The 27,963-nt window shown below is 45.8% G+C and overlaps 1 protein-coding gene across 1 annotated transcript; it reads left to right on the plus strand.

The window, feature by feature from the left end:
- Window positions 1-4,902: 4,902 nt before the first annotated feature.
- SLC35E3 (solute carrier family 35 member E3) lies at window positions 4,903-27,736 on the plus strand. Its single transcript, XM_004602653.2, has 5 exons — window positions 4,903-5,466; window positions 6,233-6,343; window positions 11,559-11,717; window positions 15,738-15,820; window positions 19,803-27,736. Exons 1-5 carry the CDS (start codon window positions 5,065-5,067, stop codon window positions 19,987-19,989), a joined length of 942 nt encoding a protein of 313 aa, XP_004602710.1. The 5' UTR covers window positions 4,903-5,064; the 3' UTR covers window positions 19,990-27,736.
- Window positions 27,737-27,963: the final 227 nt, after the last annotated feature.

Genomic DNA, 27,963 nt, shown 5'->3' on the forward strand with positions numbered 1-27,963 from the left:
TCTCTCCAGGGGCTGGAGCGATAGCACAGTGGGTAGGGCGTTTGCCTTGCACGCAGTTGACCTGGGTTCGATTCCCAGCATCCCATATGGTACCCCGAGCACCGCCAGGAGTAATTCCTGTGCATCACCGGGTATGACCCAAAAAGGAAAAAAAAAAAAAGACTGATGAGAGGACCTGGAGAATGCTTTAGAACATCAACATTATCACATGAATTCAAATCCCTGGAGTCCCCCCTTGGGCCTGGGGGCACTGCTGTCTTGATCCCTGGAGCTTTGAGATTCCTGGTTACACTTCATCCTGATGTTTGTGAGCATCACAAAATGATGTGTGAGCCTTGGCAAGATTCACAACTGAAAAAAAATACTGTGCTAACAGCAGAGCCTCTACGAGCGCCCCCTAGTGGATACCGAGAGTACTACAGTGCAGCAACTCCAGCAAGCCCCTACAACAACTTGTGTGTCCAAGAGTGTGATTCTCGCTGAGCAGCACAACTAAAGGACAGTACGCCTCAGTGAGCACCACGGCTTAGTGTCAAAGACAACAATATGATGTGCCCCCCCCCCCGAGCACCACTATGAACAAAATGCAAGTATCACAGCCAGGTTTAAGTGCAGCCCCCACCCAACCCCGAATATGGTAACATCAACAATGAAGAAAATAGAGGGAATTTAAAAAAATAAATAAACTAAATATAAACATTTTGGAGGATATGGTAAGAACTAATAAAACTTACTCAAGAGAAATAAAAATAAGTTTTGCAAAAGTGCTTGTGCGTACTTGAGGAGCTTTGGTCAGGTTCTCTTATACACTCCTAAGACCATATTTTGTCATTTCAGAATATTCTAATGGTTCTAATTATAATGACTTAAAAAATAGACCTAGTTGTGCAATGAGTCCTGGCTTGGTGAAAGGCATGGATCAGGAAATGCAGTTTGTTGAGCCAAGTTGGCAGTTTGTGAAGAATTGCAGAAGAGGGGCCGATGTGATAGGAAGCTGGTAGGGCATTTGTCTTGCATGCAGCCAAACCAGGTTTGATCCCCAGCATTCCATATATGGTCCCCTGAGCACTGCCCGGAGTAATTCTTGAGTGCAGAGCCAGGAATAACCCCTGAGCTCTACCGAGTGTAACTTCCCCACCCCACCCCCCCAAAAAAAAGAATTCCAGAAGATTGCCAAGGCAAAAGCAATTGGATTTTCTATAATGGATTTATTAGATTTTTTGGTAAAATTGATTCATACCCCTTTAATAGCATCATTGTTGGTGGCCAAATATCTTTACAGAAGAATGTTTTTCCTCTTGGGGACTAGTGAAGAAATGAGACTTTGAGAGGTTCATGAAAAATTGCCTATATATTTTGTGGTGCAAGGCAAATGCCCTACCTGCTGTGCTATTGCTCCAGTCCTTCTATTTCTAAAAGAAAAGAAGAAGGAGGAGGAGGAGGAGAAGGAGGAGGAGGAGGAACAATAACAACAACAACCACCACCACCACCAGTCTTTTCTTCATCTTCTACAGAGAACAGATCATCTGGTCTGGTTTTACTTGCTATTATGCCCCCAAGTGCCTAATAAAAAGAAGATGCTTAGAGATTATCATTTTCCATCAAAAGGAAAATTAAAACCATCAGATTCCTTAGGTAATAAGACTCTCAGAACAGTAATTGAGTTGAAGTGAAAATACAGCAGGTAGGGCGTTTGCCTGGCACACAGCCGACACGGGTTCAATCCCTGGCATCCCCAAAGGTCCCCAAGCCCCACTAGGAGTAATTCCTGAGTGCAGAGCCAGGAGACACCCCAGAGCATCACCGGGTGTGGGACAAACAGAAAACAATAAAAAAGGAATGCGACAAACATATAAATAGCAAAGTGTGTTAGAACATTTCAGCAGAATAGCAAAGTATGTTAGAACATGTCAACAATATCTCGAGACCCATACTAACCATAATGAGTATAGGTTGGTTCACTGCACTGCCTATATATTTTTTTACTTTTGACAGTTTTATTTATTTTTTCATTTTTTTAATTGAATCACCATGAGGTACAGTTACAGACTCACAAACTTTCATGCTTACGTTTCAGTCATACAATGATCGAGTACCCATCCTTCCACCAGTGCCCATTCTCTACCACCAATGGTCCCAATATCCCTCCCACCATCCCCACCCCATCCCCCCACCCTACCCACCCACCCACCCCCGTTTCCCTCCGCACTTCCCCCTCACACCCTGTGACAGATACTGACAGACACTTTTCTTCTCTGTCTCTCTTTGTCTCCCCCAATCCCCTCTCTCCCTCTCCTTTTAGGCACTGTAGTTTGCAATACTATTGCTGAAAAATTATCATGTATTGGCTTCGAGGCTGGCCTCACGTTCCGGGGAAAGGTCAACTCAGAGAAGCGATCACCAACTACATTGTAGTCGAAGGCCATGTGGGGGAAGGGAGTTGCGGGCTGAATGAGGGCTAGAGACTGAGCACAGCGGCCACTCAACATCTTTATTGCAAACCACAACAGCTAATTAGAGAGAGAAAACAGAAGGGAATGCCTTGCCACAGTGGCAGGGTGGGGTGGGGGGGAGATGGGATTGGGGAGGGTGGGAGGGACACTGGGTTTACGGGTGGTGGAGAATGGGCACTGGTGAAGGGATGGGTTCCCAAACTTTGTATGAGGGAAGTATAAGCACAAAAGTGTATAAATCTGTAACTGTACCCTCACGGTGATTCTCTAATTAAAAATAAATAAATTTAAAAAAAAAAAAAAGAAAAATTATCATGTATATCAGTCTACCTCCTTTCAGCACTCAGCTCTCCTCCAGAGTGATCATTTCCAACTCATTGTCATAGTGCTTCCTTCTCTGTCCTAACTCTACTTCCCCACAACTTGTGGCAAGCTTCCTACCATATATATAGCTTCATATATACGTGTATCTATATATCCTCATATATGCGGGACCTGGGGCCAAGATCTCCAAGGCTGCTTGGATCGGGACTGGGCCTCTTCCACCCAGACCCCCCATTTTCCAGTAGCTGGGCGGTCACACCCAGAAACTTCCCCCAGCGCCATGAAATCCCATCAACGGCCAACATCCAGAGACTATAAAACCAAGCCCCTGGAAGAGAGCGATGCAGTCACTTGCCCCCTTGCCTGGCTGTCTTCACTGGGGCCCCTCAGAGGGGACGGGTTGCGTTTCCTTCCCCGCCCCAAGCAGAGCCTTAACAGTTGAAGACCTCCAGAACCCAGCCACAGCCATGCTCAAGGCCACTCTCCACACATTCAGACGAGCCTCACCCATGAAGGAACCGGCACAGGAACCCAGGTGTTCGGGATCCGGGGCTGAGATCTCCAAGGCTGGAGATCGGGTCTGGGCTTCTTCCATCCCCCCTGCCCTCCCACCCCCACCCCCGCCTCTGTGGCAGGTGCAATCCCTTTTACTCTCTCTCTCTCTCCATTAGGGTGTTGTGGTTTGCAATACAGGTATTAAGCGGCTATAATGTTTGGTCTATAATCTACTTTCATCACACATCTCCCATCCCGAGCGGGCCCTCCAAGCACCCTTTACTTGGTGGTGCCTTTTCCCCCAACATGTGATGCCAGCTTCCAAATCCTTCTGCTCCTTACCTCTACTATCCTTGAGTGTTAGTCTCCCATTCTGTTATGTGAAGATGCCGACTGGTTCAGCCCTTTTGGAAAACAATATGGATGTTTCTCAAAAAACTAAAAATTGAGCTCCCATTTGACCCAGGAATACCACTTCTGGGAATATATCCCAGAGATGCAAAAAAGTATAGTAGAAATGACATCTGCACTTATATGTTCATTGTAGCTCTGTTCACAATAGCCAGAATCTGGAAAAAACCCAAGTGCCAGAGAACAGATGACTGGTTAAAGAAACTTTGGTACATCTACACAATGGAATACTATGCAGCTGTTAGAAAAGATGAAGTCATGAAATTTGCATATAAATGGATCAACATGGAGAGTATCATACTAAGTGAAATGAGTCAGAAAGAGAGGGACAGACATATGAAGGACTGCACTCTTTTGTAGAATATGACGCACCGTCTACTTTTCTGTTAAGTTTGGACCTTGAAACATAAAACACTTTAAAACACGCCTTCGTGAAATACAACAATCTTTACACACTTTCCTCTAAGGAAACTTTTTTTGGAGCATTTTCAGCGATTTATTCATAACAAACAGTAGAAAATAAATTATTTCAGTTCTGCTTTGGGGCAGTGGTTGAGGTTTGGGATGGAAACATCCGAAGTATGGTGGTGGGAAGGTGTAATGGTGGTGGGATTGGTGTTTGAATATTAAATGTCATCAAATGTTATGAACTACTTTATTAAAAAAATCAAATAATTTTTTTTTCTTTTGCTTTTTGGGTCACACCCAGCAATGCTTAGGAGTTACTCCTGGCTTTGCACTCAGGAATTATTCCTGGCAGTGCTTGGGGGACCATATGGGATGCCGGGGATCGAACCCGGGTCGGCCGCGTGCAAGGCAAACGCCCTACCCGCTGTGCTATCGCTCCGGCCCCTCAAATAAAATTTTTAAAAATAAAATAAAAATAGAACTTCAAGGACGAATGCTTTTTCCCCTGTCGCTGGAGAGCAAACCCAGTCTGTACATCTCACCTCACACGCCGGAGGTTAGCCAGCCAATACTGCAAACAAGACACGGGTAGGACAGGGAAGAAATGTCAATCACCAAGAACCCGGGGCCAGAGTTAAGGACCACGCCCGGGCTAAGACAAGCTGCGCGAGAATACAGCTCCGGACAGCCGCAGCGCAACGCGCCTGCGCAGGGCGGCAGACAACCCCCGCCCCCTTGCCCTGCCCCCGGCTCGGGCGGAAGCGCCGGCTGCTCCGTCACGTGACCGCGGCGGGGCGGGGCGCGCGGGACCCGCCGCGTCGTCGCGCGCTGCCCGGGCGGGGGAGGCGCGGCGCGTGTGCGCGGCGGAGGCTGCGGCTCGCGGAGCCCCGCGGGGTGCACGCCCCTCCCCGAGCCGAGGGGGAAGCCCCGAGCTGCGCGGACGGCGCGGCGGCCGCAGGGCCCGGCTGCCCCATGGAGTCGCTGGGCGAGCGAGTGCGGAGCAACGGGCGCATCGCCGCCGGACTCCTGCTCAACCTGCTGGTGTCCATCTGCATCGTGTTCCTCAACAAATGGATCTACGTGCACCACGGCTTCCCCAACATGAGCCTGACCCTGGTGCACTTCGTGGTCACCTGGCTGGGCCTGTACGTCTGCCAGAAGCTGGACATCTTCGCCCCCAAGAGCCTGCCCCCTTCCAGGCTGCTGCTCCTGGCGCTCAGCTTCTGCGGCTTCGTGGTCTTCACCAACCTCTCGCTGCAGAACAACACCATCGGCACCTACCAGCTGGCCAAGGCCATGACCACGCCGGTGATCATCGGCATCCAGACCCTCTTCTACAAGAAAACCTTCTCCACGAGAATCCAGCTCACGCTGGTGAGTCCTGCGGCCGGCCGGGCGCGCCTCCCCCTCCCGGGAAATTCGAACGTCCCGGCTCCCGGGACCCACTCATGACTCATCTGCGAGCAGGAGGACTTTAGTCCTGGGGAGGCGAAACAAAACGGATCTTGTCACTCTGGGCTCTTAGCCAAGAAGAGTGTGTTGGCGTATTTTGGTTCACTGTTTGGTGGGATTCCTTAGACGCTGGGGTCGGTACGACAAGAAATCTGTGTTGGGTGGTGCCGTTCAGTTGTATCTGAAGGTCTGCAAAAGCCCAAACCCAAAAGCCTTTCATCTCCCCCCGGGGGATTAAATCCTGTAAGCGTTAAAGATTTAACACAGAACAGAAATATCTCATTATGTCTGCCGGGCGGGACATGTTTAGCTGAGATTTCTATATCTTTCCATTGGAAAGAGATGGATTAAAATAATATTAGCACTCAATATTGAGCTTGCAATGTTTAAGATCTGAACGCTTGGATTATGTACATAATTCTCTTATAATTTTAAATTCTATATGCACATGCAAAATGAACATGAATCAATTTTAATTAGATTTTAAATTGAATTAAATATGAACATATAGAATTATATTTCACTTTGTGCAAATGAGATTAACAGGATTTCAAGTGCAAAACAATTTGATGCTGTTTATTGTTTCCCAGTGATGTTTTTATGATTAACCATGATTATCACCGTGAAAGGAATATGAAGTCTGTCTCATGATTTAACCTGAACAACATTTACCTCTTTTTCTTTACAGATTCCTATAACTTTAGGTGTAATCCTAAATTCTTATTACGATGTGAAGTTTAATTTCCTTGGAATGGTGTTTGCTGCTCTTGGTGTTTTAGTTACATCCCTTTATCAAGTGGTTGGTAATCTTTTTTTTTCTTATGTGCCTTTTTAGCAGATTTCGTAAATTTTGAAGCTGTATCCCAAGGTTTAGAAAATACAGTATAGAGACAATAGTCTGTTGGGAAGAAAGCGTAATTGCATAACTTGTCTGACTCAAGGTGAAGAAAAGAAAGGAGACAGAGAAACTTTGGTGTATGATGATCACCAAATACCTTCCTTCCTGTTTGTAAGTGTATAATACCCATGCGTAATAGTCTGAGTTTGGGGTGACATGCTATTATTTTCTGGGAAATCCTTCCAAAATGAATAGTAGGACTGACTCTTTTCACCTGAGAACTGAGTTCACTTGTCATATTTTCATTTGCTCTGTAATTATAATATTAATGTGAGGGAGTGTGTACACTTCCCAAAAGCTGAACAGGAAAGAAAATGTCCAGACCCATAACTTTGCTTAAAAATAAGCTGTAGGGCTGGAGTGATAGCACAGCGGGTAGGGCGTTTGCCTTGCACGCGGCCAACCCGGGTTCGAATCCCAGCATCCCATATGGTCCCCTGAGCACCGCCAGGGGTAATTCCTGAGTGCAGAGCCAGGAGTAACCCCTGTGCATCGCCAGGTGTGACCCAAAAAAGCAAAAAAATAAATAAATAAATAAATAAAATAAGCTGTAATAACTTACTGGGTAGCTTCTAATAATAGTTTATCTATAGAGCTACTTTATAGCACTGGTATTTCACTTGTACTAGCACAGTACCTTGCCTATAGCAGGCATTCATTCAAAGGTTGTTCATGGGTTCACTTCATTACCAGTAAGGAACAAATAAGGTTTTTGTTTCTAGTATAGTGGGGGAGAAAATAACTTCCAGTTGGGTACAGTGAGATAGTGTTTTCTCTATACTGAAAACCTTGCCCTGGAAACGCTGGGTGTGCCTGTGGGGAAACACAGTCAAAGTATATGACTAGTTTTACCTTTTTCACAAACATCCCCTGGTTATAAATGAATTCATTCTTGTTATGAGTGTTAGGAGTTCAATAATACAACTTGCGATAGCACAGGGGGTAGGGCATTTGCCTTGCATGCGGCCAACCTGGGTTCGATTCCTCCGTCCCTCTGGGAGAGCCTTGCAAGCTACTGAGACTATCCCGCCCGCATGGCAGAGCCTGGCAAGCTACCCATGATGTATTCAATATGCCAAAAACAGTAACAAATCTCACAATGGAGACGTTACTGGTGCCCAATCAAGCAAATCAGTGAACAATGGGAAGACAGTGCTACAGTGCAACTTAAGTCTTTTGGTTCTGATCACTTCAGGGATGTTATGGGAGGTGGAGGGAGGGAGAGGAAGCAGAGCTGAATACACTTTGTAATGGCAGAGAGGCATTTTAAAGCAGGGACCAGTGGCGTGAAAGGATTAAAAACCCAGTCAGTTTTGTCACTTGCTTCTTAGATAGTCTGCCTTTTGAGAGAGAGACAGAGAGAGACACAGAGAGAGAGAGACAGAGAGAGACAGAGAGAGACAGAGAGAGACAGAGAGAGAGGAGGGGGTGGGGGGAGGGAAGAGAAGACGCTGTACCCTAAATTGGTTCTTTAAAAAGGTTTAGGGGCTGGAGAGATAGGACACATTGGGTGAAACACTTGGCCTTGCATGCAGCTGACCCAGGTTTGATTCCCAGCACCACATTTGGTTCCTCAGGCCCAGGCAGCACCACCAGGTATGACCCTTAGCTGAAAATAAATCAATTAAAAGGTATTTAGGTATACTCTAGTGAATTCAAAGTGTTAAATGGGCTTTTTGTTCAGGATTTTTTGTTCTGATACAGAAAAACAATTATTGGTTGATTCCGAGATTCTTTTGTCGTCATACGTATTTCACTTCCCAGTACTCACTGCCCACACCAGTATCTCCACCTTTGTCCACACTAGTCTTGATCAGTATCAAAGGCTTGTGTAGGCTTCAGCTAAATACTTGAGATGAAATTGATCAAAGGAATGACTAGACGAGCAAGTGAGCCAAGTTCTCTTTGGTTGCCTTCTCTTGAGGGTGGATTTGGGGAGGGCGCAGCTGTCTGCTCAGGGCTCGGGTTTGAGGGACCCTGTGGGGTGCGTGGATAGAACCTGAGCCAGCAAGTGCCCGGGTTGCTCTCCTATCGCTCCAGCCTTCTGAAATGATCATGTTTTCGTTCAGTAAACGGTAAAAGTACTGATTCCCTCCACCAAAGTTTTTACTAGTGCATATCTTTTTGGGGGGTCCCACACCTGGTGGTGCTCAGGTCTTACTCGGCTCAGCAATCAGGGATCACTCCTGCAGGGCTCAAGGGACCATCTGTGGTGCTGGCACTTGAACCAGGCGGCCTGTTGAAAGGCAGGCACCTACCCATGGCACTGTCTCTCCAGCCTCGTCTTGGCTAGTTTGGAGGCCATCCCCTGAGATGCTCAGGGACTCTCTACCCCAGGACCCTGCTGTGTCAGGAATCCAGCCGAGGCCGCCAGCATACAAGGCATATGCTCACACCAGCGAGCCATCTCTCCGTCTTCAATTATTTTAAAGAAAGTTGTATTTCCCCGTTATACCCAGGTACCATCTCTAAGTTACTTTTCTTCAGGGTGGGTGCTGAGGGGCACGCCCGGTGCTTCTTGCAAGCCCGCGTGTGGTTTGGTGGGGGTGTCACTCCCAGCAGTACTCTGAGTGCCAGGGATTGAACCTGGGACTCCAGCCTGCACTTTGGCCTTCTGAGCAGTCCTCCCGGCCTCTGGTCATCTCTGATCTGCAGGAACGTTTGGACGAGTTAAAAGATGAATGCTCAACTCTTTGGCGGGAAGGGGCTGACTCTTTCATTCGGCAGTGTTTTCTTCTGCTTTGTGATCTGCTGCGAGGCTTTCAAAGGTGAAAGGCAGCTACAACGCAGCATCGTAGAAACATGTGGACAGCTCATCAGAGGAAGTGTAGGATTCCGGGTGTAAGGAAGACTCCGAGGCTGCTGTGGAGGGAGTGGCTGTTCCGAAGGAGGGCTAGTGAGGGAGGCTTTGGAAAGGCAGACAGGGCGAGTTGAAAGGTGCAACAGTGTTTGCGTAGAACGGCGTCAGAGGTCTGCAGGGGGGAAGTATGAAGCATATTAGAAGTTGGTTCTTTGGTGAGGCCGGACTGGTGGCTTCATGGAAGGATGGGGCCTCGCGGGTGAGCCCAGGAGGCAGAGTGCTGAAGGCCATGCCAAGGAAACTGAATTGTGTTCTAGAAACATTGGTGGCCTTTCATCAGAGGGACGGGATGGTGACAGGCAGAGCTGCAGGAACCTCTCTGAGGCCCCTTGGGACGACGTGGAGGCTCTGCAAAAGGACATTGGTCATGAAAATGAATTTGTTTGGTTTTCTGTTTCTGGGGAAGAATGATTTTCCAGAGATCTTTCAGAGCAAGAATTGGTCTGACCTTCCTGAGTGTGAGGAGAGGCAGAAGCTGGGTCTTGGGAGGAGACTGTAGCATTAATGATGTTGGAGACACAGAGGCACTAATTGGAAGAAGGAAACCCTAAGCTTGGCGCTGAACACCCTGCCGTTGCTGCAGTGGAGCCAGCTAGTAAATGTTCCATTAAGGAGACTCGGGGGCTCCAGGAAGGAAGTCAGAGCTGTCAGGGGCTGGTCAGAAGTCTGGGGGATAAAGGAGACAGCCAGAAATCTACTTTGCAAAGGAGGAGGAGGAAGAGGAAGCTGTTGGAACCAGAAGTGTCTGGGAGAAGTGTGTGGGATGAGCGCTCAGCTCTGTGGGGAGTCGCTGCCTGTGGCTAATGCCGGTGACATGCGCTTGGGAAAGCAGTTTCTTCTTTTGTTTTTTGTTTGGGGACCACGCCTGATGATGCACAAGTGTTACTCCTGGTTCTGCAGTCAGGAATCACTCGGGGACCCTATGGGATGCCGGGGATCAAACTTGGGCTGGCCCTGTGCAAGGCAGGTGCTTTATCCGCTGCACTATCGCTGCAGCCCCTGGGAGAGCAGTGTCAGTAGAAGAGAGCTGCCCAGGGGCCAGAGACACCACCCAAGAAAATGGGGGTTCTGGCAGTTACCACCTCTCCAGGCGATTCTGCGGCCGGCCAGCTAGCTGGTCCAGGAAAGGAGTGGAGTGGAAGGCAGAGAAGAATCGATTCTTTGTCCTTCGCATTCACCGGAGACTCACCTCAGGAGCTTGTTCTTTTTTGCCGTGGTGAATTTCTATAGATCTGAGTTTATGGAACAGGATACCCGGACCTACAGGAAAAAGAATTATGTAGGAGCAGTTATTCAAATGCCGAGTGTTCTTGCCATGCCATGTCCAAGAGTCCTCTTAAACTTTCTGTCAGGGCCCTTTTTCTGATTTGTAAAATATTTTGAGGGTTGGTGGAATTTGCGGTGTTGGTCCTACTGAATGCTTGATTGTTGTGAGAGTTTGTGGTCATCCGATTCACTGAAGCGAAAAGGTGGGAGATTCACTTCCCACAAAGTGGAAAATTTCTTCTACCGTCGATTGGGTTTTCTAAAGTAAGTTAAAGGATCTCATACCCCTTTCTAGTTGACCATTTTGGCAACTGCTGGGATAACAGATTTTTCTTTCTTTCAAACTCTAGTCAGCTTTTTTCAAACTCCAGTCTCTTTCTCTCTCTCTCTCTCTCTCTCTCTCTCTCTCTCTCTCTCTCTCTCTCTCTCTCTCTCTCTCTCTCTCTGTCTCTCTCTCTCTCTCTCTCTCTCTCTCTCTGTTTTGGTGGGGGAGAGGGCAGTATTTTAAGATAAGGGAGGAAATGGCTCAAAGAGATTAGGGTACATACTTTGTTTCCAAGAGTCTTGAGTGTGATCCCGAACCACAGGTTCCCCCAGGTACTGTAGGGTGTAGTCCCAGAAGAAAGAAAAGACAACCGACACTTCGCCTCTCTTCCCACACAGCGCTTAGGTTTCCACTCCTGCCTGCCTTTTCTAAGATCTGAGGCTTGGCGTTTGGAGGAGGACTGGGAGGAAGGGAGGTTTGTTTGTTTTTTCTCTTTTTTTAAAAAAAAGTAGATGAGAAGAAAGTAGATGATTGGAAATTGAACTTGTAAAGCCCCTTCCTCCAAGGACTTAAAGGATAGTTTAATACTGATGGTCATTGAGGTGTTCCAGGATCAGTAGCTGCTCCCTTTTCTCACTCTGCATCACACTCCCATGTTTAGGCTGAGAGATACATCTTCCATCTATTGCCTTTGTTTCCGCCTCACTCCGTTTGTCTCATTTTAGTGGGTCGGGGCCAAACAGCATGAATTGCAAGTGAACTCCATGCAGCTGCTGTACTACCAGGCTCCCATGTCTTCTGCCATGTTGCTGGTCGCGGTGCCCTTTTTTGAGCCGGTCTTTGGAGAAGGAGGACTCTTTGGCCCCTGGTCAGTGTCTGCTTTGGTAAGTTCTGATCGTTTTGGTATGGAAGAGACAAGATTATCATAATCCACTGTTAATGTAGTTGTTTTTTCAGGGTGCTGCTCATATCCGCTCTTACATTTCATCATCATCATCACCATTTAAGGCAGGCAAAGTAAGGATTCCCTTTTAGGTGAGAAAGCCAGATCTCATAAAGGTCCAGGGATTGCCTAGGATCGGACAGCTAGTGTCCACAACACTGGACTCTGGACAGGTCTTCTCACTCCTGGTTACTGTTCTGACTGACTGAGCAATAGTCCACCTATAACTCCAACCATTAATGAATTTCATGTGTTTATTTTGGTTTGGGCCACCCAATAGTTCTGAGCGTTCCTCCTGATTTTGTGCCTTTGCGGATCACTCCCAGCAGTGCTGGGGGACCGTGCAGTGCAGGGGACCAAACCTGAGCATGCAAAATCTGTACTTCACCCGTTGAGCTAGCTCTCCTACCCTGAGGCATTTAGTTTATTTTTATACAATGCAAATACAGGGTTCTTTGTTTTGTTTTATTATAAAAATATATATTTTTAAAAAATTTTGGAGCCACACCTATTGGCACTCAAAGTTTATTCCTAGGTCTCTGAGGTGCTGGGAATCAAACTTGGGCCTGCTGCATGCAAAGCAAGTGCCCAAAATGCTGTACTAGTGCTCTGGCCCAGCTTGGTTTTGCTTTAATCCCAAATCAGTTCCTGCTCATTGCATAGATTTTGAACATAAATGAAAGTATAAAGAAAGCAAAATTTCCCTGGAATTCTGCCATCACAATTGATCACCTTTACCTTTTTGGTGAATATAATTTCATGGATCTCTGTGTACTCACAAAGTAAGAGTGTGTGCTTTGTCCACGTGCGCTTGGTGGTCAGACTGCCTTCCCACCCCGGGTGGCCGATGGCTGTGGATGAAAGAAGGAGAAAACGGCCAGGTTGGTTGGTGATCAACTGCCATTGATTCCAGTTTGGGCTTCCTCTGCCTCCTTCCAGTCTCACTCACTGGCCCATGTTCCTTCTCCCCAGCCCACTCTCACAGCCTCGTTATAGACAACCGAGGGTTGGAGAGGGCAGTTCCACACAAGTGAGGGAGCACAGCCAACCTAGGAAAGCCCCTTCTTCTGGGGAAGCGCTTCTAAGACAAAGATCTCATCCTGCCAGGAGGTTTGCTCCGAGGCTGAATTTCATCAAAGGGCATATTTTTCCTTTCCTTAGTCCATATGCATTTAAAAGGTCATCTTAAATTTACTTCTTTTTTTTTTTTCCTTTTTGGGTCACACCCGGCAATGCACAGGGGTTACTCCTGGCTCATGCACTCAGGAATCACTCCTGGCAGTACTCGGGGGACCATATGGGATGCTGGGAATTGAACCCGGGTAGGCCACGTGCAAGGCAAACACCCTACCTGCTGTGCTATTCCAGCCCTTTAAATTTACTTCTTAATAATCTTTCTAGTCATTTTGTGTGGACACAGTAAGAGATATATTAAGCTTACCAGGTGGCTCTCCTGGGAACATCTCCCTATAGATCCTAGACTACAGTCTTCTGGCCAGATTAGTCCTTCCTAACCCTATCAGGGTCTTTGTCCAGTTACTTCTCTTTGGGTCATGACAGAATTAGTCCACGACCGTGCTCTTAACTTACTATAAGTTTCATGGCACTTGGCCTGTCCCATTTCGATGCCAGGCTAGCTTACAGCTTGCCCTGGGTCTATCGAGTCCCTTCGTCAGGACCCTGCTTTTGGGGTGCTAGGAACTAAGGGCAACTGAGCCTTAAGTAGTGTAAATATGACAGATGCCCAGGAGTAAATATTATCTGGAGTCAGTTAATTCCCAAGTTAAGCACAGGAAAAGCATATGAAAACACAGAAACTGTCTTCCTGTGTCTATTCAAAAAGGACATTGCTCTAAAGTAAACTATGCAAAGGACGTAAGGGAAAGAGAAAAGCAGTATTTCACTTAAAATATAAAGTCAGAGATCTCTGAAGAAATTGACTTTACAAGTCACAGGTTCTGGTTAGGGGAAATGAGTGATTAGGGGAAGCAGAGCACAGAGGAGAAGTTAAAGATGAATACTGAGGAAATGGGAAGGAGGAAATGGGAGCTTTGGGAAGGGTATTACTCAGGAACCCTTACTCCACCTTGAGTTGGAAAAGAAAGGTCAGAGGAGAAATGTTAGACCAGAGTTAAACCTAACACATTTAGAACTCTAATCCAACAGATTTCTTTCGTGTAGACAGAATGCATTGTGAATATGATTTTATATACATGGAGTCATCTTATGCATGCTGTTTTTAGCATAGGTTTCTTTCCCTCGCCCTCCTTCCTATATATGCCTGAAGATTGTAATGCTGCCTCTGGCTCTCCGTGTAACTCATGTTCACCTAATGTTCTTCCCCATTTCTCTCCCTTCTCATCCTGACAAATGCACACTCACCTATGCATGTTTTGTAAGATTTAACATTTGTTTCTTGGACAAAAGTGGGATCTGATCATACATGATATTCTGTATCTTGTTTTTCTCTCTTAGTATCCCCTAAAATCTCTCTCCATCTCTTCTTTATTATCTTTGTCAGCTCCGGTTCTTGAGCACTGGAAGCAGTGTTGAAGTAGAGCATTCTTATATATGGTTCCTTTTTGTTTGTTTGCTTAGCATTGAATCCTAGGACTAGAATTGCCAAATCAAAATCACTGGGCTTTTTCTGAGCATCCTAGGAGTGATTTCTGAGTTCAGAGCCAGAAGTCAGCCCTGCCTACAGTCGGGTATGGCCCCTAAACAAAACAAAGGAATATTGGGATTATTGGTGGTGGAGAATGGGCACTGGTGGAGTAATGGTACTCGAACATTGTGTGACTGGAACGCAAGCACGAAAGTTTATAACTCTGTAATTGTACCTCAAGGTGATCCACTAATAAAAACAAAACAAAAACACCAAAATAATTGGGCCAGGGATATGGCTCAATGTTAGAGCACATACCGTACTCTTAGGAAGCCCTAGGTTTGATTCCAGATACCACTGAAACCAACCAACCCTCCCCCCCAAGAAAATGTACTATGCTTCTGGGACTGTGTGTCAGTGGTAGCATGCATATCTCACTGTCTGAGGCCTTGAGTTCCCTGGCACTGTCCACCCAACCCCCCCCAAAAAAAAGTCCCTCTCATCCTGCCAACCAGCAGCCAGACTGAGGAAGGCCGGGCCCGTGTGAGTCAGCGCCACAGTGGCCAGTACCAGAAGCACCGGGAGGTCGGTGGAGGGTGGGGTCATGCCAGTGGCAGGCATCATTGTGGGGTCAACACTGACAAATACCTCCCAGGGGCTGGGAGTCTGAGGCGTTTCCCCCTTCAGAGGAATCCGAGCTTCTGCCCATGTGCTCGCCCCGAGGAGCTGTGGGTCTGGGCGGGGAGCCGCCTCAGAGGCTCTGCAAGCAGCCCTGGACCTGCTGCCGTCAGTGCTGTGGCGGGAAGGGACAGAAGGGAGTACTCCGGGAGCACCTGTCCATCCTCCAGGGGGGTGGGAGTGGGAAGCTTGTCCTGGCAGCATGAAGCGGCCCCCGTGGATATACCATGTGAACTCACACTCATGACGTTGGGCTGCAGCTAAAGAGCTGCATCTCCCAGTCAGCCACTAGGTCCCATGTCCGAGTGGCTGGTGCCCTGCGGATTGTTTCTGCCCTTCAGAATTGTAGTCCATCTGGGAGTCAGCTAACACCTTACTATAAATGGGCTTCGTGTTAGCTGATTTTGCCCAGTTGCAGGCTAGTGAACACATTCAGAGTGGGCTAAAGCTGACCTATGCTGTTTGGTAAGTTAGATATCTTATTTTACGCACTTCTGTTTACACCGGCTTCTCAGGATGCAACTCTGCCCTCAGTTGAGAGTTGGTTGGTCACTGTTCGTTCTGCTCTTTTGTCCTCCATTCTTGCTGTTCGTAATGGTTAGTGTTATGTATTTCAGTTGAAAAATATCTAGTGGTTGCAGCTGCTTTGCTCTAACAAGTCTTTCTTTTTATTTGTAGCTTATGGTGCTGCTCTCTGGGGTAATAGCCTTCATGGTGAACTTATCGATTTATTGGATCATCGGGAACACTTCACCAGTCACGTATCCTTTTATAACTTAGAAGCCTTTTACATTTTCCAGAGCTCTGAATTGTATAGCCTAAATGGAGTAGAGTGGGTTATTTTAATCTTTTCCTATTTCTTGCATACCAGAGTTCATAGAGACTTAAAGAAATATGAGCTGGGGACATGGGATCGATTTCTGTATGGTGTTTATGAATTTGGGAGAGGGGCGGGGCTTGGGGGCCTCACCTGGCAATACTCAGGACTTACTCCCGGTTCTGAGCTTAGGCATCCCTCCCAGTGGGGCTCGGGCAACCTTGTAGGTGCCAGAGATTGGACCTGAGTCAGCAGCGTGCAAGGTCAGCACCTTACCTCCTGAGATCTTAAGTTTCCATAAGGAATAGAAAAAGCGATCTTTTTCCTTGCCAGCATTAGCAGTCTTTGTGGGGTTAAATGAATATTTGTTGAGTGAATAAAGGGATGGATGTTTTTCAATCAGTTCTGAGTTATCGGTAGCAATTATCCATAGCAATAAAGTAGTGGTGTGGTTAATCCTGATAACAGCAGATCCTTTCAGGCCGTTGGCATCTGACTTTAGAGTATGTTTTTTTTCTTATTTGGATTCAGGTATGCCTGTTTTCTCTTTGCATTTCCCTCTGTTCCCACTTTGTGGAACAGAGGGAAATTTTGTGGAAGGGAGGTGTTGGGGCAACACCCAGTGATGCTCAGGATTGAACCAGAGTGACCCACATGCAAAGCAGGTGCCCTGCCCCTTGGACCTTCTGGGCCTCTGCTTGCACTCTTAAGCAGATGCGCAGGTAAATTTCCCCTTTTTAGTGAGGTAGTTTGGTGACGTTATTCAGAGTGTACCAACTTATGTAAATCAGTGAACACTGAGATGTCAGCAAACTACAGGAGAGCATATTTGCTAACCATTAAATAACAGTGGTCATAATTTGTTTCATTGTTTTTTGTTCGTTTTTTTGTTTTGTTTTGTTTTTTGCCACACCTCACGGTGCCTGGGAGACGTGTGGTGCTGGGTATTCAACACGAACTTCCTGAAGACGAAGATTGTGTTCAGGTCATTGAAATATCTCTCTGGCTCCATATTTTTTTTCCCCCATCTTTGGGCAACACCTAGCAGAACTTAGGACTTACTCCTGGCTCCACAGCCAGGGATCATACTTGTGTACAAAACGCACACCCACCCCATTGTCCTATTTCTCCACCACCACCGCCTGCCCTACCCAATTAATGTTATAAGAAAAAAAAAAGTTTGTTTTCTGCCAGGCATTGTTTAAAACATTTTGTGTACACTAGGATATTAAGAGATCGTACAACTAAGAAGCGTGGTATCTAGGTTTAAACCATGCAGCCTAGTCCCAGAGCATATATACCGTACTGTTAAATCAAGACTTCCAAGGTCTGTATCCTAACAACAAGTATTTGATTATCCACTATAAAATGTTCATTGACTCAATAAATATACTGAACATCTGTTACATATCTGGTTCTATGGGTATTATAGTGAAATAAATAGACAAATACCTTTACTAAAGTCTAAGGTTATGGTGAGACTATAAGAAAAATAATGGAGCATAAACACAAAGCTGGAGATACTGTCGAGTGCCAAGAAGAGAAAAATAAAGCACGAGAATTGATAAGGAGTGCTGGGTGACCCGGAATAATAGTCCAGCAGGCAGATCGCTTGACTTATAGCTCACCCAGGTTTGATCCCCTGTGTCCCATACAGTCCTCTGAGCACTGCCAGGAATGATCCCAAGTGTAGCGCCAAGAGTAATCCCTGAGCACTGCTGGGCGTAGCCCCAAAACAAAAAGAAGTGCTTGGATTAAAATGGTTGTAAAGGGCTGGAGCAATAGCACAGTGGGTAGTAGGGTATTTGCCTTGAATAAGGCCGACCCAGGTTCGATTCCCAGCATCCCATATGGTCCCCGGAGCACCGCCAAGAGTGATTCCTCAGCGCAGAGCCAGGAGTAACCCCTGAGCATTGCCGGGTATCACACACACACACACACACACACACACACACACACACACACACACACACACACACACACACACACACACACACACACACACACACACACACACACACACACACACACACACACACACACACACACACACACACACACACACACACACACACACACACACGGTTGAAATTTAGGGTAGTCAGGAAGGCCTCAGCAGATGGTGACTTTTGAGTTCAGACCTGAAGGAAGTGAGATGGCTCTGTGCACGTGGGGGTCAGGGACGTTCAACACAGAGAAGCACCAGCCTTGGGCCCAGCAGGGAAGCATGTGCTGCTGGAGCTGGATGAGCGAGAGAGTGAGGTGGGACCTTTCTGGGCAGAGAAAGGACACGACTTTTACATCTCTTTAAATAGGCTTCTTCTGGACTGCTGTGGTAATTGCAGACAAAAACAGGGGTCCTTCGCACCAGAGACATACTACAGCGGGAAGGGCACTTGCCTTGCGAGCAACCGACCCCCGTTTCATCCTGGCTCTCCATACGATCCCCTAAGCATCACCAGGAATGATTCCTAAGCACAGAGCAAGGAGTAAGCCCTGAGCACCGTCATCAGGTGTGGCCTAAACCCTACCTTTCTCTCATCAGAACAACGGGGATTTCTCAGTCTCAGTACCTTTGACTGTCGGGGCTGAAACCTTTCTCACAGACGTTTGGCATTATCTTTGACCTCCACCCCCTAGACATCAATAGCATCCTTTCTCCAATTATGACAACTAAATTTGGGGTCAGACTTATTCCACATGATAATTGGCCCCTGGTTAAGAATTCCTGGGCTGGAGCTGGAGCGGGTAGGGCATTTGCCATGCACGCAGCTGACCCAGGTGTGATTCCTGAGCACCCGCAGTTGTAGCCAAAAGTCGTGGGCTAAATGTGGCAAGGGAAAAGGAGGTTGCAATAGAAGACCACTGCATAATCTAGTGGGTATTTTTGGTTTTGGATTTGGGACCACATCTCGTGGTGCTAAAGGTTTACTCGTGACTCTGCTGAGAGGACCATATGTGGTGCTGGGACTCGAACTGGAGTCAGCTGCATGCAAGGCAAATGCTTTACGCACTGCTCTATCTCTGGCCCATGCATATTCTAATTTTAAAATGATAGTGATTTGGTATGAGAATGGTAATACTGAGTATGGGAGAAGAGATTGCATTCTGGCTATATTTCCAAGTAGGGGCAGCCAGTTAGCAGGCCTGTCAGAGAATAAGGACATAAAGTTATGGCTCACCTGGTGTGTGGCCTGAGCACCTGGTGGAAGGGAGTCCTCAACAATTGGGATAGGACAGCTGAGGGGGGTGGGGAGCTGGGAAGAGGATCAAGGATTCAGTTTGGTGTAAACAAAGTCAGAGTTCAGAGAAATGAGGTGGCAGAGGCAAATATAAGGCTTAAAGCCAATTCTGGTTTGAATCCCCAGCACCAAAATGTGGTCTCCTAAGCACGGGGGTGGGGGTGAGACAGGGGGTTACTCTTGAGCATTGAGCCAGGAATAGCCCTGAGCACCTCGAGTGGCTCAAAAATTTTAAGACATTAAAGAATGCCTTTATGGGCTGGAGAGATAGTACAGTGAGTAGGGCACTTACCTTGGATGTTGCCAACCTGAGATTGATCCCCAACATCCCATATGGTCCCCTGAGAACCGCCAGAAGTGATTGCTGAGTGCAGAGCCAGGAATAAGCCCTGAACATCTCCGGGTGTGTGGCCCCTGCAGAAAAAAATAAACCAATGTTTTTAAACGCGCTTTCCTTCTGCATAATATTTTTAACAAATCATTAGTAATTTAAATATAGCAAACATGGTGCTCAATATATGCTAGAAGCTTTCCTTATATTAACTTACTTATTCCTCACAATATCCTCAGAATTATCCAGTGTTGCAGTAGACGGGGAGGGGGGTGGTGGGGGGAAGGGAGGGGAGGAGGGAGAGAGAAATTTTTCACTGGTTACTCTTTTTTTCCTTATCTTAAAAATCTCAGCTATAACATGTTTGGACACTTCAAGTTCTGCATTACTTTACTTGGAGGATATGTTTTATTTAAAGATCCACTGTCAATTAACCAGGGTCTTGGCATGCTGTGTACATTATTTGGCATTCTTGCCTATACCCATTTTAAACTCAGCGAACAGGATGGAACTAAGAGTAAGTTGGTACAGCGTCCTTAATTGTGTTTTTGTGGGGGAAAAGACAGTTGCCCCAAGAAGATTATTTTTTAAAAAAAGAAGTTGTTACGCGTGCAAGTTTCTTTCCAAGGAGAAAATAAAAATCAGCAAAATTCATGATGCTCTGCAAGAAATAACACAAAAGGAAATTTGATCAAAAATATATGGCTTCCTCTTTTAGAAACCTTTTTCTTTTTTTACATAAACTTAATTCTCTAAGACAGGGTCAAGTGCTGCTTTTCCTAGCTATTGTGCGAAGTGTATGGGATGGTTTGTTTATACCGAGTGAAGTATGGAAATGAAAGCTCTGGGCTGATGACAAAAGAATTCATACTGTGTCCCAGAGATGAGTTCCAGATTTGAAGTGAGTTCCAGATTTGAAGTGCTCGTGCCTTGCCGAGGGACATGTGGACTCATTCTTGCTCTAGTATTATCATTCTGTCTTAGCACGCAAGTCAGAAGCTAAATCTGGCATTTCATTTTTAGCAAACTATTTCAGAAGTAACTCTTACTTATTTCATTTAAAGAAGCAAAATGTTATTTATGGGAAATTGTATAGTAAATGACAAAATATGGGCTATAAGGCAAAATATGAGCTGGAGAGAGTGAGTATGGGAGTTAAGGTGCTGTCTTGTCTGCCATGGACCCCATCACCACCAGGGGACACTCATGAGCACAGAGTCTCGAATAGCCTCTAAACATGCCTGGGTTTGGCCCAAAAAACCAAAAACAAGATAAAGGAAAAAAAGACAAAGTCCAGTTATAAATACTTTTCTAGTAGAAAATAAATAAATTATGCAGTGTCAAAAAAAGGTACGATGGTTTCTGTGGGCAGCCAGAGTTTCTGTAAGTATTCTCTTGTGGAGCCTTCTCTATAGAAACGAAATGTAAAGTTCAGGAAAGAAGGAAGTCTATGCTCAAATAACCCAAAGAAAAGACTGGATGAACAGATTTCCTGTTATTTTGATTAACTATTCTCCTGACCTCTTAAAAATCTTTCATGCTGGCAATTTCCTTTTTCGTTTTTTTTGCGCCACACCTGGCAGTGCTTAAGGGGACTGTGTGGTGCCAGAGATTGAACTGAGGAGTCCTGCATGCAGCACATGCACGGCCGCCCTTTTAGCCAGTGTCCAGCCCTTATCATGGCAATTCATTTTTTTGTCAAAGGCTCCCGCCCAGTGGTGCTCAGAGCATATGGTGCTTGGCGGCTGCAGGCAAGGCAGGTCCCACTCCAAGGAGCCAACTTCCTCACCCCATCGAGGTCACTTCTCAACACAGCCTCCCCGCTCCCACGCTCTGACCCCCACATAAGACACATCTATGCTTTGGCTTTGGGAATTTGGAGTGAATTATTTTCAGCCTCTTCAAGATGTCTGGAAAGAGTTCTTAGGCATCAAGGCAGGAACATATACTGCCCGACACTAAGAAGAACCCCCTTGAAAACATAAGTGAAAATATGGAAGCAAAGTAGCAAAATAGTAAATATGTAATGGATTCAATGATTTCTTTTTTCTTTTTGGGTCACACTCGGCAATGCACAGGGGTTACTCCTGGCTCTGCACTCAGGAATCACTCCTGGAGGTGCACAGAGGACCATATGGGATGCTGGGAATCGAACCTAGGTCACCCGCGTGCAAGGCAAACGCCCTACCCGCTGTGCTATCACTCCAGCCCCCTTCAGTGATTTTTAAAGAAATAATTAAGCTGTAGGGGAAATACCTGATTTCCACTTAAGAAACTGCCATACATGTACTTACGGAATGTGTTTCAGCCTTTCAGCCATTTTTGTATGTGCTTTTTGTTGGGGGACATACCCAGTGGTGCTCGGGGATTACTGCTGGCTCTGTGCCGTAGGGTCACTCCTGGCAAGCTTGGGGGACCATGTGTGGTGCGGGGGATTAAACCCAGGCTGACTGCATGCAAGACAAACACCCTACCCACTGTGCTACTGCTTTAGCTCCAGCCTTGGACTTTTTGACCGTTGAGTATTAGAAGCAGTTGCTGTTAACCTTTTCCAGTAAATTGGATGAAGTAGATAAGCCCTCTTAACATATTATTCACTTTTTAAAAAATTTTAGTGAGAAAATATTGAGTTCAGATAGGGGCCAGAGTGATAGTACAGTGGGGAAGGCATTTGCCTTGCTTGTGGCTGACCAGGGTTTGGTCCCCAGCATCCCATGTGGTCCCCTGAACACTGCCAGGAGCAGTTCCTGAATGCTGAGCCAGGAGTGAACCCTGAGCATCACCAGGTGTGGTCCAAAAACAAAACAAAAGCACAAAGAGATATGCTTATAAAATAATACCCTTTAGGATTTCTATCCCTCTTACCTCCAGCATATTTGAAATGAAAAAACTCTCTGAAAAGCATCATTGACAGGATTTTAATCAATCTGTTGTGTGATTATTGTGAATTTCTGTTTGTGTTTAAGATGTTCTTTGGTTCTTCATTTTCAATGATATATTTATTGTGCTGAGGTCTAAAATGTTTTCTGTATCTCTTAAATCAACATACTTGTTTCCCAAAAGCTGGAAGAAAGTATTTCAGTGCAGTGAGAAGCCTGAGACTTGCCTGCTTTACTAGTGGGGTTGATGTGTGCCATATGCAAATTCTTAATTGTAATTACAGCTTAAAGAGGTTTGTAATAGGACACAGAGGACAAAGTGTTTGCCTTGCATACAGCAGACCCAGGTTTAGTCCTTGGCACCACATGTGGTCCCACAAACCCTGCCAGGAGTGATCCTTGGGCATAGCCAAGAGTAAGCCCTTAGCACAGCTGTGTGTGACCAAAAATAAGAAAAAGGGGCGAGAGTCTTAGTATAAATGAGGGTGATGGTTTTATAATATGTGACTGGTATCAACAGGAATGTGGCAAGAAGATTGTTTATAGAAATGAATAAAATACATACTTCTAGAACTAGAATCTGGTAGGCAATTTTTGCTCTGAAGATCATCATCCCATTGAAAAGAAAATTCCTTCAGAAAATTAAAAAAAAAAAAAACACCAGTATGAAACAGAGAAGTCCAGGAGAAGTGCTATGGACATACACTTGCTCAACTTCTGTAATGGATGTAACTGTACTTATGTTTCAGTCAGTGTTAGATGAGAAAAATTCAGGGTTTGCCTGTTACAAATAAAGAGAACCTGATATTTTTACTTTTGTATTGCTTCGATGACAGTGGGGGGAGAAGCCAGCTTTTGTGTATGGGGGGAGAAGCCAGCTTTTGTGGCACTGCTGACCTGTCTCCATCCCAGATCTGCCGGAACCAATGAAACGGAACCCTCATCTCCCTTCTGACAACATAAAGGATAAATCTTTCTCCATGAAATATGTGGGATTCATTTTATTTTCTTTAAAAATAACGAGGGACTGGTATTACGGTACAGCAGGTAAGGCACTTGCCTTTCATGCAAACACTTTGCATTGACGCACCATTGAATAGTTGGGTGAATTGGGTATATAGAATGGCCAAAAGTGAAAGTCTGTTTCAGAGAATGGAAACAGATTACTGGGTACATTCTGTCTTGCATTTCTGTTTCCCCACCTGAACTAGATTTAAACTTGCTAAATTCCGGGATACAATGATAATTGCCCTTGTTTAGGCTTATTAAACGTGTGTGCCAGGAGTTGGAGATAGCATAGTGTTAAGGTGCTTTGCTGGCACCCCATACTGCCACCTCACCCCACCCCAGCCCAGCCCTACCTGGTGTGGCCCAAAAAATGAAAATGAAAACATTAAGCCACATTTTTTTTTTCTTTTTGGGTCACACCCGGCCATGCACAGGGGTTACTCCTGGCTCTGTACTGAGGAATTATTCCTGGCAGTGCTCAGGGGACCATATGGGATGCTGGGATTCGAACCCGGGCAGCTGCGTGCAAGGCAAACACCCTACCTGCTGTGCTATCGCTCCAGCCCCGAAAATGAAAACATTATATGGCAGATATCCGAGAAAGACAAACCTGTGTTTGCTAGCATCTTTAAAAACATCAGTATAGCAGAAAAGCTAGATAGTAAATAAAAATAAGATATATTTATTAGAACCAGCAGAGGAACCCAAGTGTGTGGGACCCGGAGCCAAGATCTCCAAGGCTGCTCAGATCAGGACTGGGCCTCTTCCACCCAAACATCTCATAGCCTAGCTCGCCCTCTTGGAGAACCTGGCAAGCTACTGAAGAGTTTACTGCCCACCCGGTGGAGAGCCTGGCAAGCTCCCCATGGCATATGCATATGCCAAATACAGTAAAATACAGGGTCTCATTCCCCTGACCCTGAAGAGCCTCTAATGTGGCACCATTGGGAAGGACGAGTAAAGAGAGGCTGCTAAAATCTCCGGGCTAGGGTGAGTGGAGGATTAATGGAGACTTTACTGGGCCCACTTGAGCAAAGCAATGATCAACAGGATGACAGTGATACAGTGATTTATTAGTACTAATGTGGCTGGATGATCTGTATTAACAGATCAGAAACATGGTTTCAGGGAGTATATTACAAAGAATGTTTCCCAGATTAGTTGTCAGTCCAAGTATCCATGAGGGACATGAGGGAGCCTAGGAGAGTACAGCAGATAGGCTACTTGTTTGCACAGCTGACACGGGTTCCATTCCCATCAACTCATATGGTCCCCCATCTACGAATGATCTCTGAGCATGGAGCCAAAAATAATGTGTGCTGCAGGTGTGACCAAACAACCTAAACTAAGTACCTACCAGGAGAGGATGACTGTAATATTTGAAGTTAGCCAAACAGAAGGAAGGGATTGCGTTCTGGGAAGAGAACCACTGAAATACAGACACATTGGTTGGAGAAATTACAGTGAGTTTTAAAATACAGATTCTGAAGTATAGAGATTGATGATTAGTTTTGCTTCATTTGGGGACAGCATACCTGGTGATGCTGGCTCTGTGCTCGGGGATCCTGACAGTGCTCCGGGGACCATATGGGTTGCTGAGGATTGAATCCAAATCTGCTGCATGCAAGACAAGTGCCCTACACATTACTATTGCCCCGGAGCTTAGAGATTTCACTTAGATAGAGATGAGGAGATAAGTTATGATGTGAAATAAGAAAGGTAAGACCTTGTAAACTATGTTAAGATCCTAGTAAAAGGAAGACGTATTTTGAATATCACAGTTAATAAATGGAAGAGATGGAACAGAGAGATTACAGGGAGTAAAGCACTTATTTTCCACATGGCGGATGGGTTTCATCCTTGGCACCATACATGGTCCCCCAAGCACTTTAAGGAGTGATCCTGAGCACTGCCAATAAAACAACCAAGTAGATACTAGAGAATCTGGTGGGAGACATCTCTATTGGGATGTGGTTTGGTGGGACCATGAGATACGAAAAGTGGGTGAACTCTAGAATTAAATGGATGGAATCAATTGGAAATGGAAGGTAAGGGAGGAAGTCAAGCCATTAGGGTCAGGGGTATGACTCAGCAGTAGCATATATCTCATATATGTTGGTCTCTGGATTTAATGCTCAGCACCCCAGAAAAGTATCATTGAAATAGAAAACAAAAAGGTGGGAAGGAAGATTTTGTAGCTCAGATGTAGGCATATTGGCCCTATGATCCTATTAAAGATGACAAATAACCGGACGAAAAGCATAGAAGTCAGAAAATTTTTTTAATTTTTAATAGTTGTTCACAGTAATTGTTTATTCACTATTTCTACGCCAATCCCACCACCATTGCACCTTCCCACCACCCCTTAGGCAGATGCTAAATAATTTACTTTGTATTGCTTGCCATGAATAGTATGAGGTGTCATGCAGCCATGAAAGTGGCCACACGCTCCTGGAATTCTAAAATTTTAAATATTTGGGGTCCAGAAGCATATCTGTGGCATACTGCTCTCTTCCGAGATTCATTTGTGAGTCTCTGAAACATGGCCATTAATGCTTGGGTGTGACTGCCAGGGAACTGGAAGGGCAGGGAGGTGGAGGGAGATTGCCCATCCCCCGACTTCATGAAGCCTGGAGTTTTCAGTCACTCGTCCTGCATACCTGAATTTTTTAGCAGACTCATTCTCATGCATTGGGTAGGGGGGCGCTCGGGATGACTCTGTGAAGGTCGGCTGGAGTGCAGTGGTGATTGGGTTCTAGAGGTTTGCAGCTACCAGGGTTCATATGGGGCAGGCAGAGGGACACACCTGCCCCCCTCCCAGGTGCCTTGGTGAAATCAGCCTGGCGCAGAGTGGGGAGACATCTTTGCAGTGTGCTGCTCTCCTCCGAGACTCATTTGTGAGTCTGAATCATGGCCATTAATGCGCTTAAATGGCCTGCCTATGATCTCTTTCAAGATTTATTTGTGGATCTCTGAAGCAAGGTCAATAAATGAGCTTGTATAGCTGAGCGGAAGTGGTTTGCAGGCATGACTCCCACATATCTAACTTTTGGCCGTTTAATTCTCGGAAAAGTTGGCCCCAAGATGATGTGCCAGAGGCACAGTGGCAATTTTGGGGTGTCAGGAAGCCTGAAGGCACCATTGGGCTGCTGATGCACTTGCCCTGCAGGTACAGGTTGACCTAATGGGTACCCCCCAGGAAATTTTTTTAGAATGGAGATAAAGTGTAGGAAGTTGGGCAAGAGTGATAATACAGCAGGAAGGGCATTTGCTTTGTGCACAGATGGCCTGAGTTTAACTGCGGGCATCCCATATGGTAGGCCAAGCACTGCCAGGCGTGAGCCCTGAGCATCTCCAGGAGTGGCCCCAAAACAAAAGAAAAAGATGTTGAGAGTTAACTGCAGTATCTCTGATGAGGATGAAGACACAGCCCAGGATGAGCTCACCGAGGAAGGGAGTATAAAGCAGGAAGACCGTCCACAGTGAACTGTGAAAAACAGCCTGTACGTGCAGAGGAAGATCATTCTGAGAAGGAAGGGCCAGAGAGCAGGAAAATGGGAACAATGACGGTAATTTGAGAGAGAGGACAAAAATAACCATATTCTGAGACATCTAAACAGGACGGAAAAGTAACATAGATGTAGGGTTGCTTTAATGAATGCAGCAGTGGAGGCAAAAGCAGACAACGAGGGCGGAGACCCAGAGCTAAGGAGACGGAATCCAAAAGCACAGGCAAGTCTTGTTACTGCAATTCGCAATACGGCGTTCGTGAAAATGGGACCTGACTGGAGACATTTTGGTGTCTGAAACTCTTCTGGTAGTACTAGGCACTGGGTAGGTTAAGGCAGAGAGAGCTGGACCTGAGGGACTGTGGAGGAGGAATCGGTGTAGCAACATTGCCAATATGAAACAATAACTTCAATACTATTGTAAATGATGACACTGCAATAAAATTGATTAAAAATGCAAAACTTAATTGTAATTTATTATCATTGAGACCCATCATTGTTAACAATGATGGGTCTCATTCCTCCAACCCTGAAAGAGCCTCCAGTGTGGCACCATTGGAAAGGATGAGTAGAGAGAGGCTTCTAAAATCTCAGGGCTAGGATGTATGGAGACATTACTGAGACCACTCGAGAAATTCGACGATCAACAGGATGATGATGATGATGATGATGATGATGATGATGATGAATTTATTATCACATGATAAAAATTATAAAGCACTGTCATGTGTACCCCTGGTAAAAGCACATATACTTCTTAAAATAGGGATGATCTTTTTGCTCTGAAAATGTGTGTTTCATTTGGGGGTGCATTGGGTTTTGGTGTTTTATTTTTTTGCTCCTGACTGTATATGGTTTGTTACTAATAAAATCTATAATTGCTTTCGCTAACTCAGCATACACTGAGAGTTTTTGCAGCCCCACTTAAAGATATCAGTTTCTTTCTTGTTTCTATTACTACTAAGATTTTTTAAAGAGGCTGGTGGGAAGACAGAGCTGGAGAGATAGTATAGTGAGTAGAACACTTGCAGTACACACAGGTTTGATCTGGTTTTGCTCATTGGCACTTATGGTCCCTGATCACATGGCTAAGAGTAAGCCCTGGGTTCTACCTGATG

The sequence above is a fragment of the Sorex araneus genome, chromosome 10 (assembly GCF_027595985.1).
Source record: "Sorex araneus isolate mSorAra2 chromosome 10, mSorAra2.pri, whole genome shotgun sequence".
NCBI classification, from domain to species: Eukaryota; Metazoa; Chordata; class Mammalia; order Eulipotyphla; family Soricidae; genus Sorex; species Sorex araneus.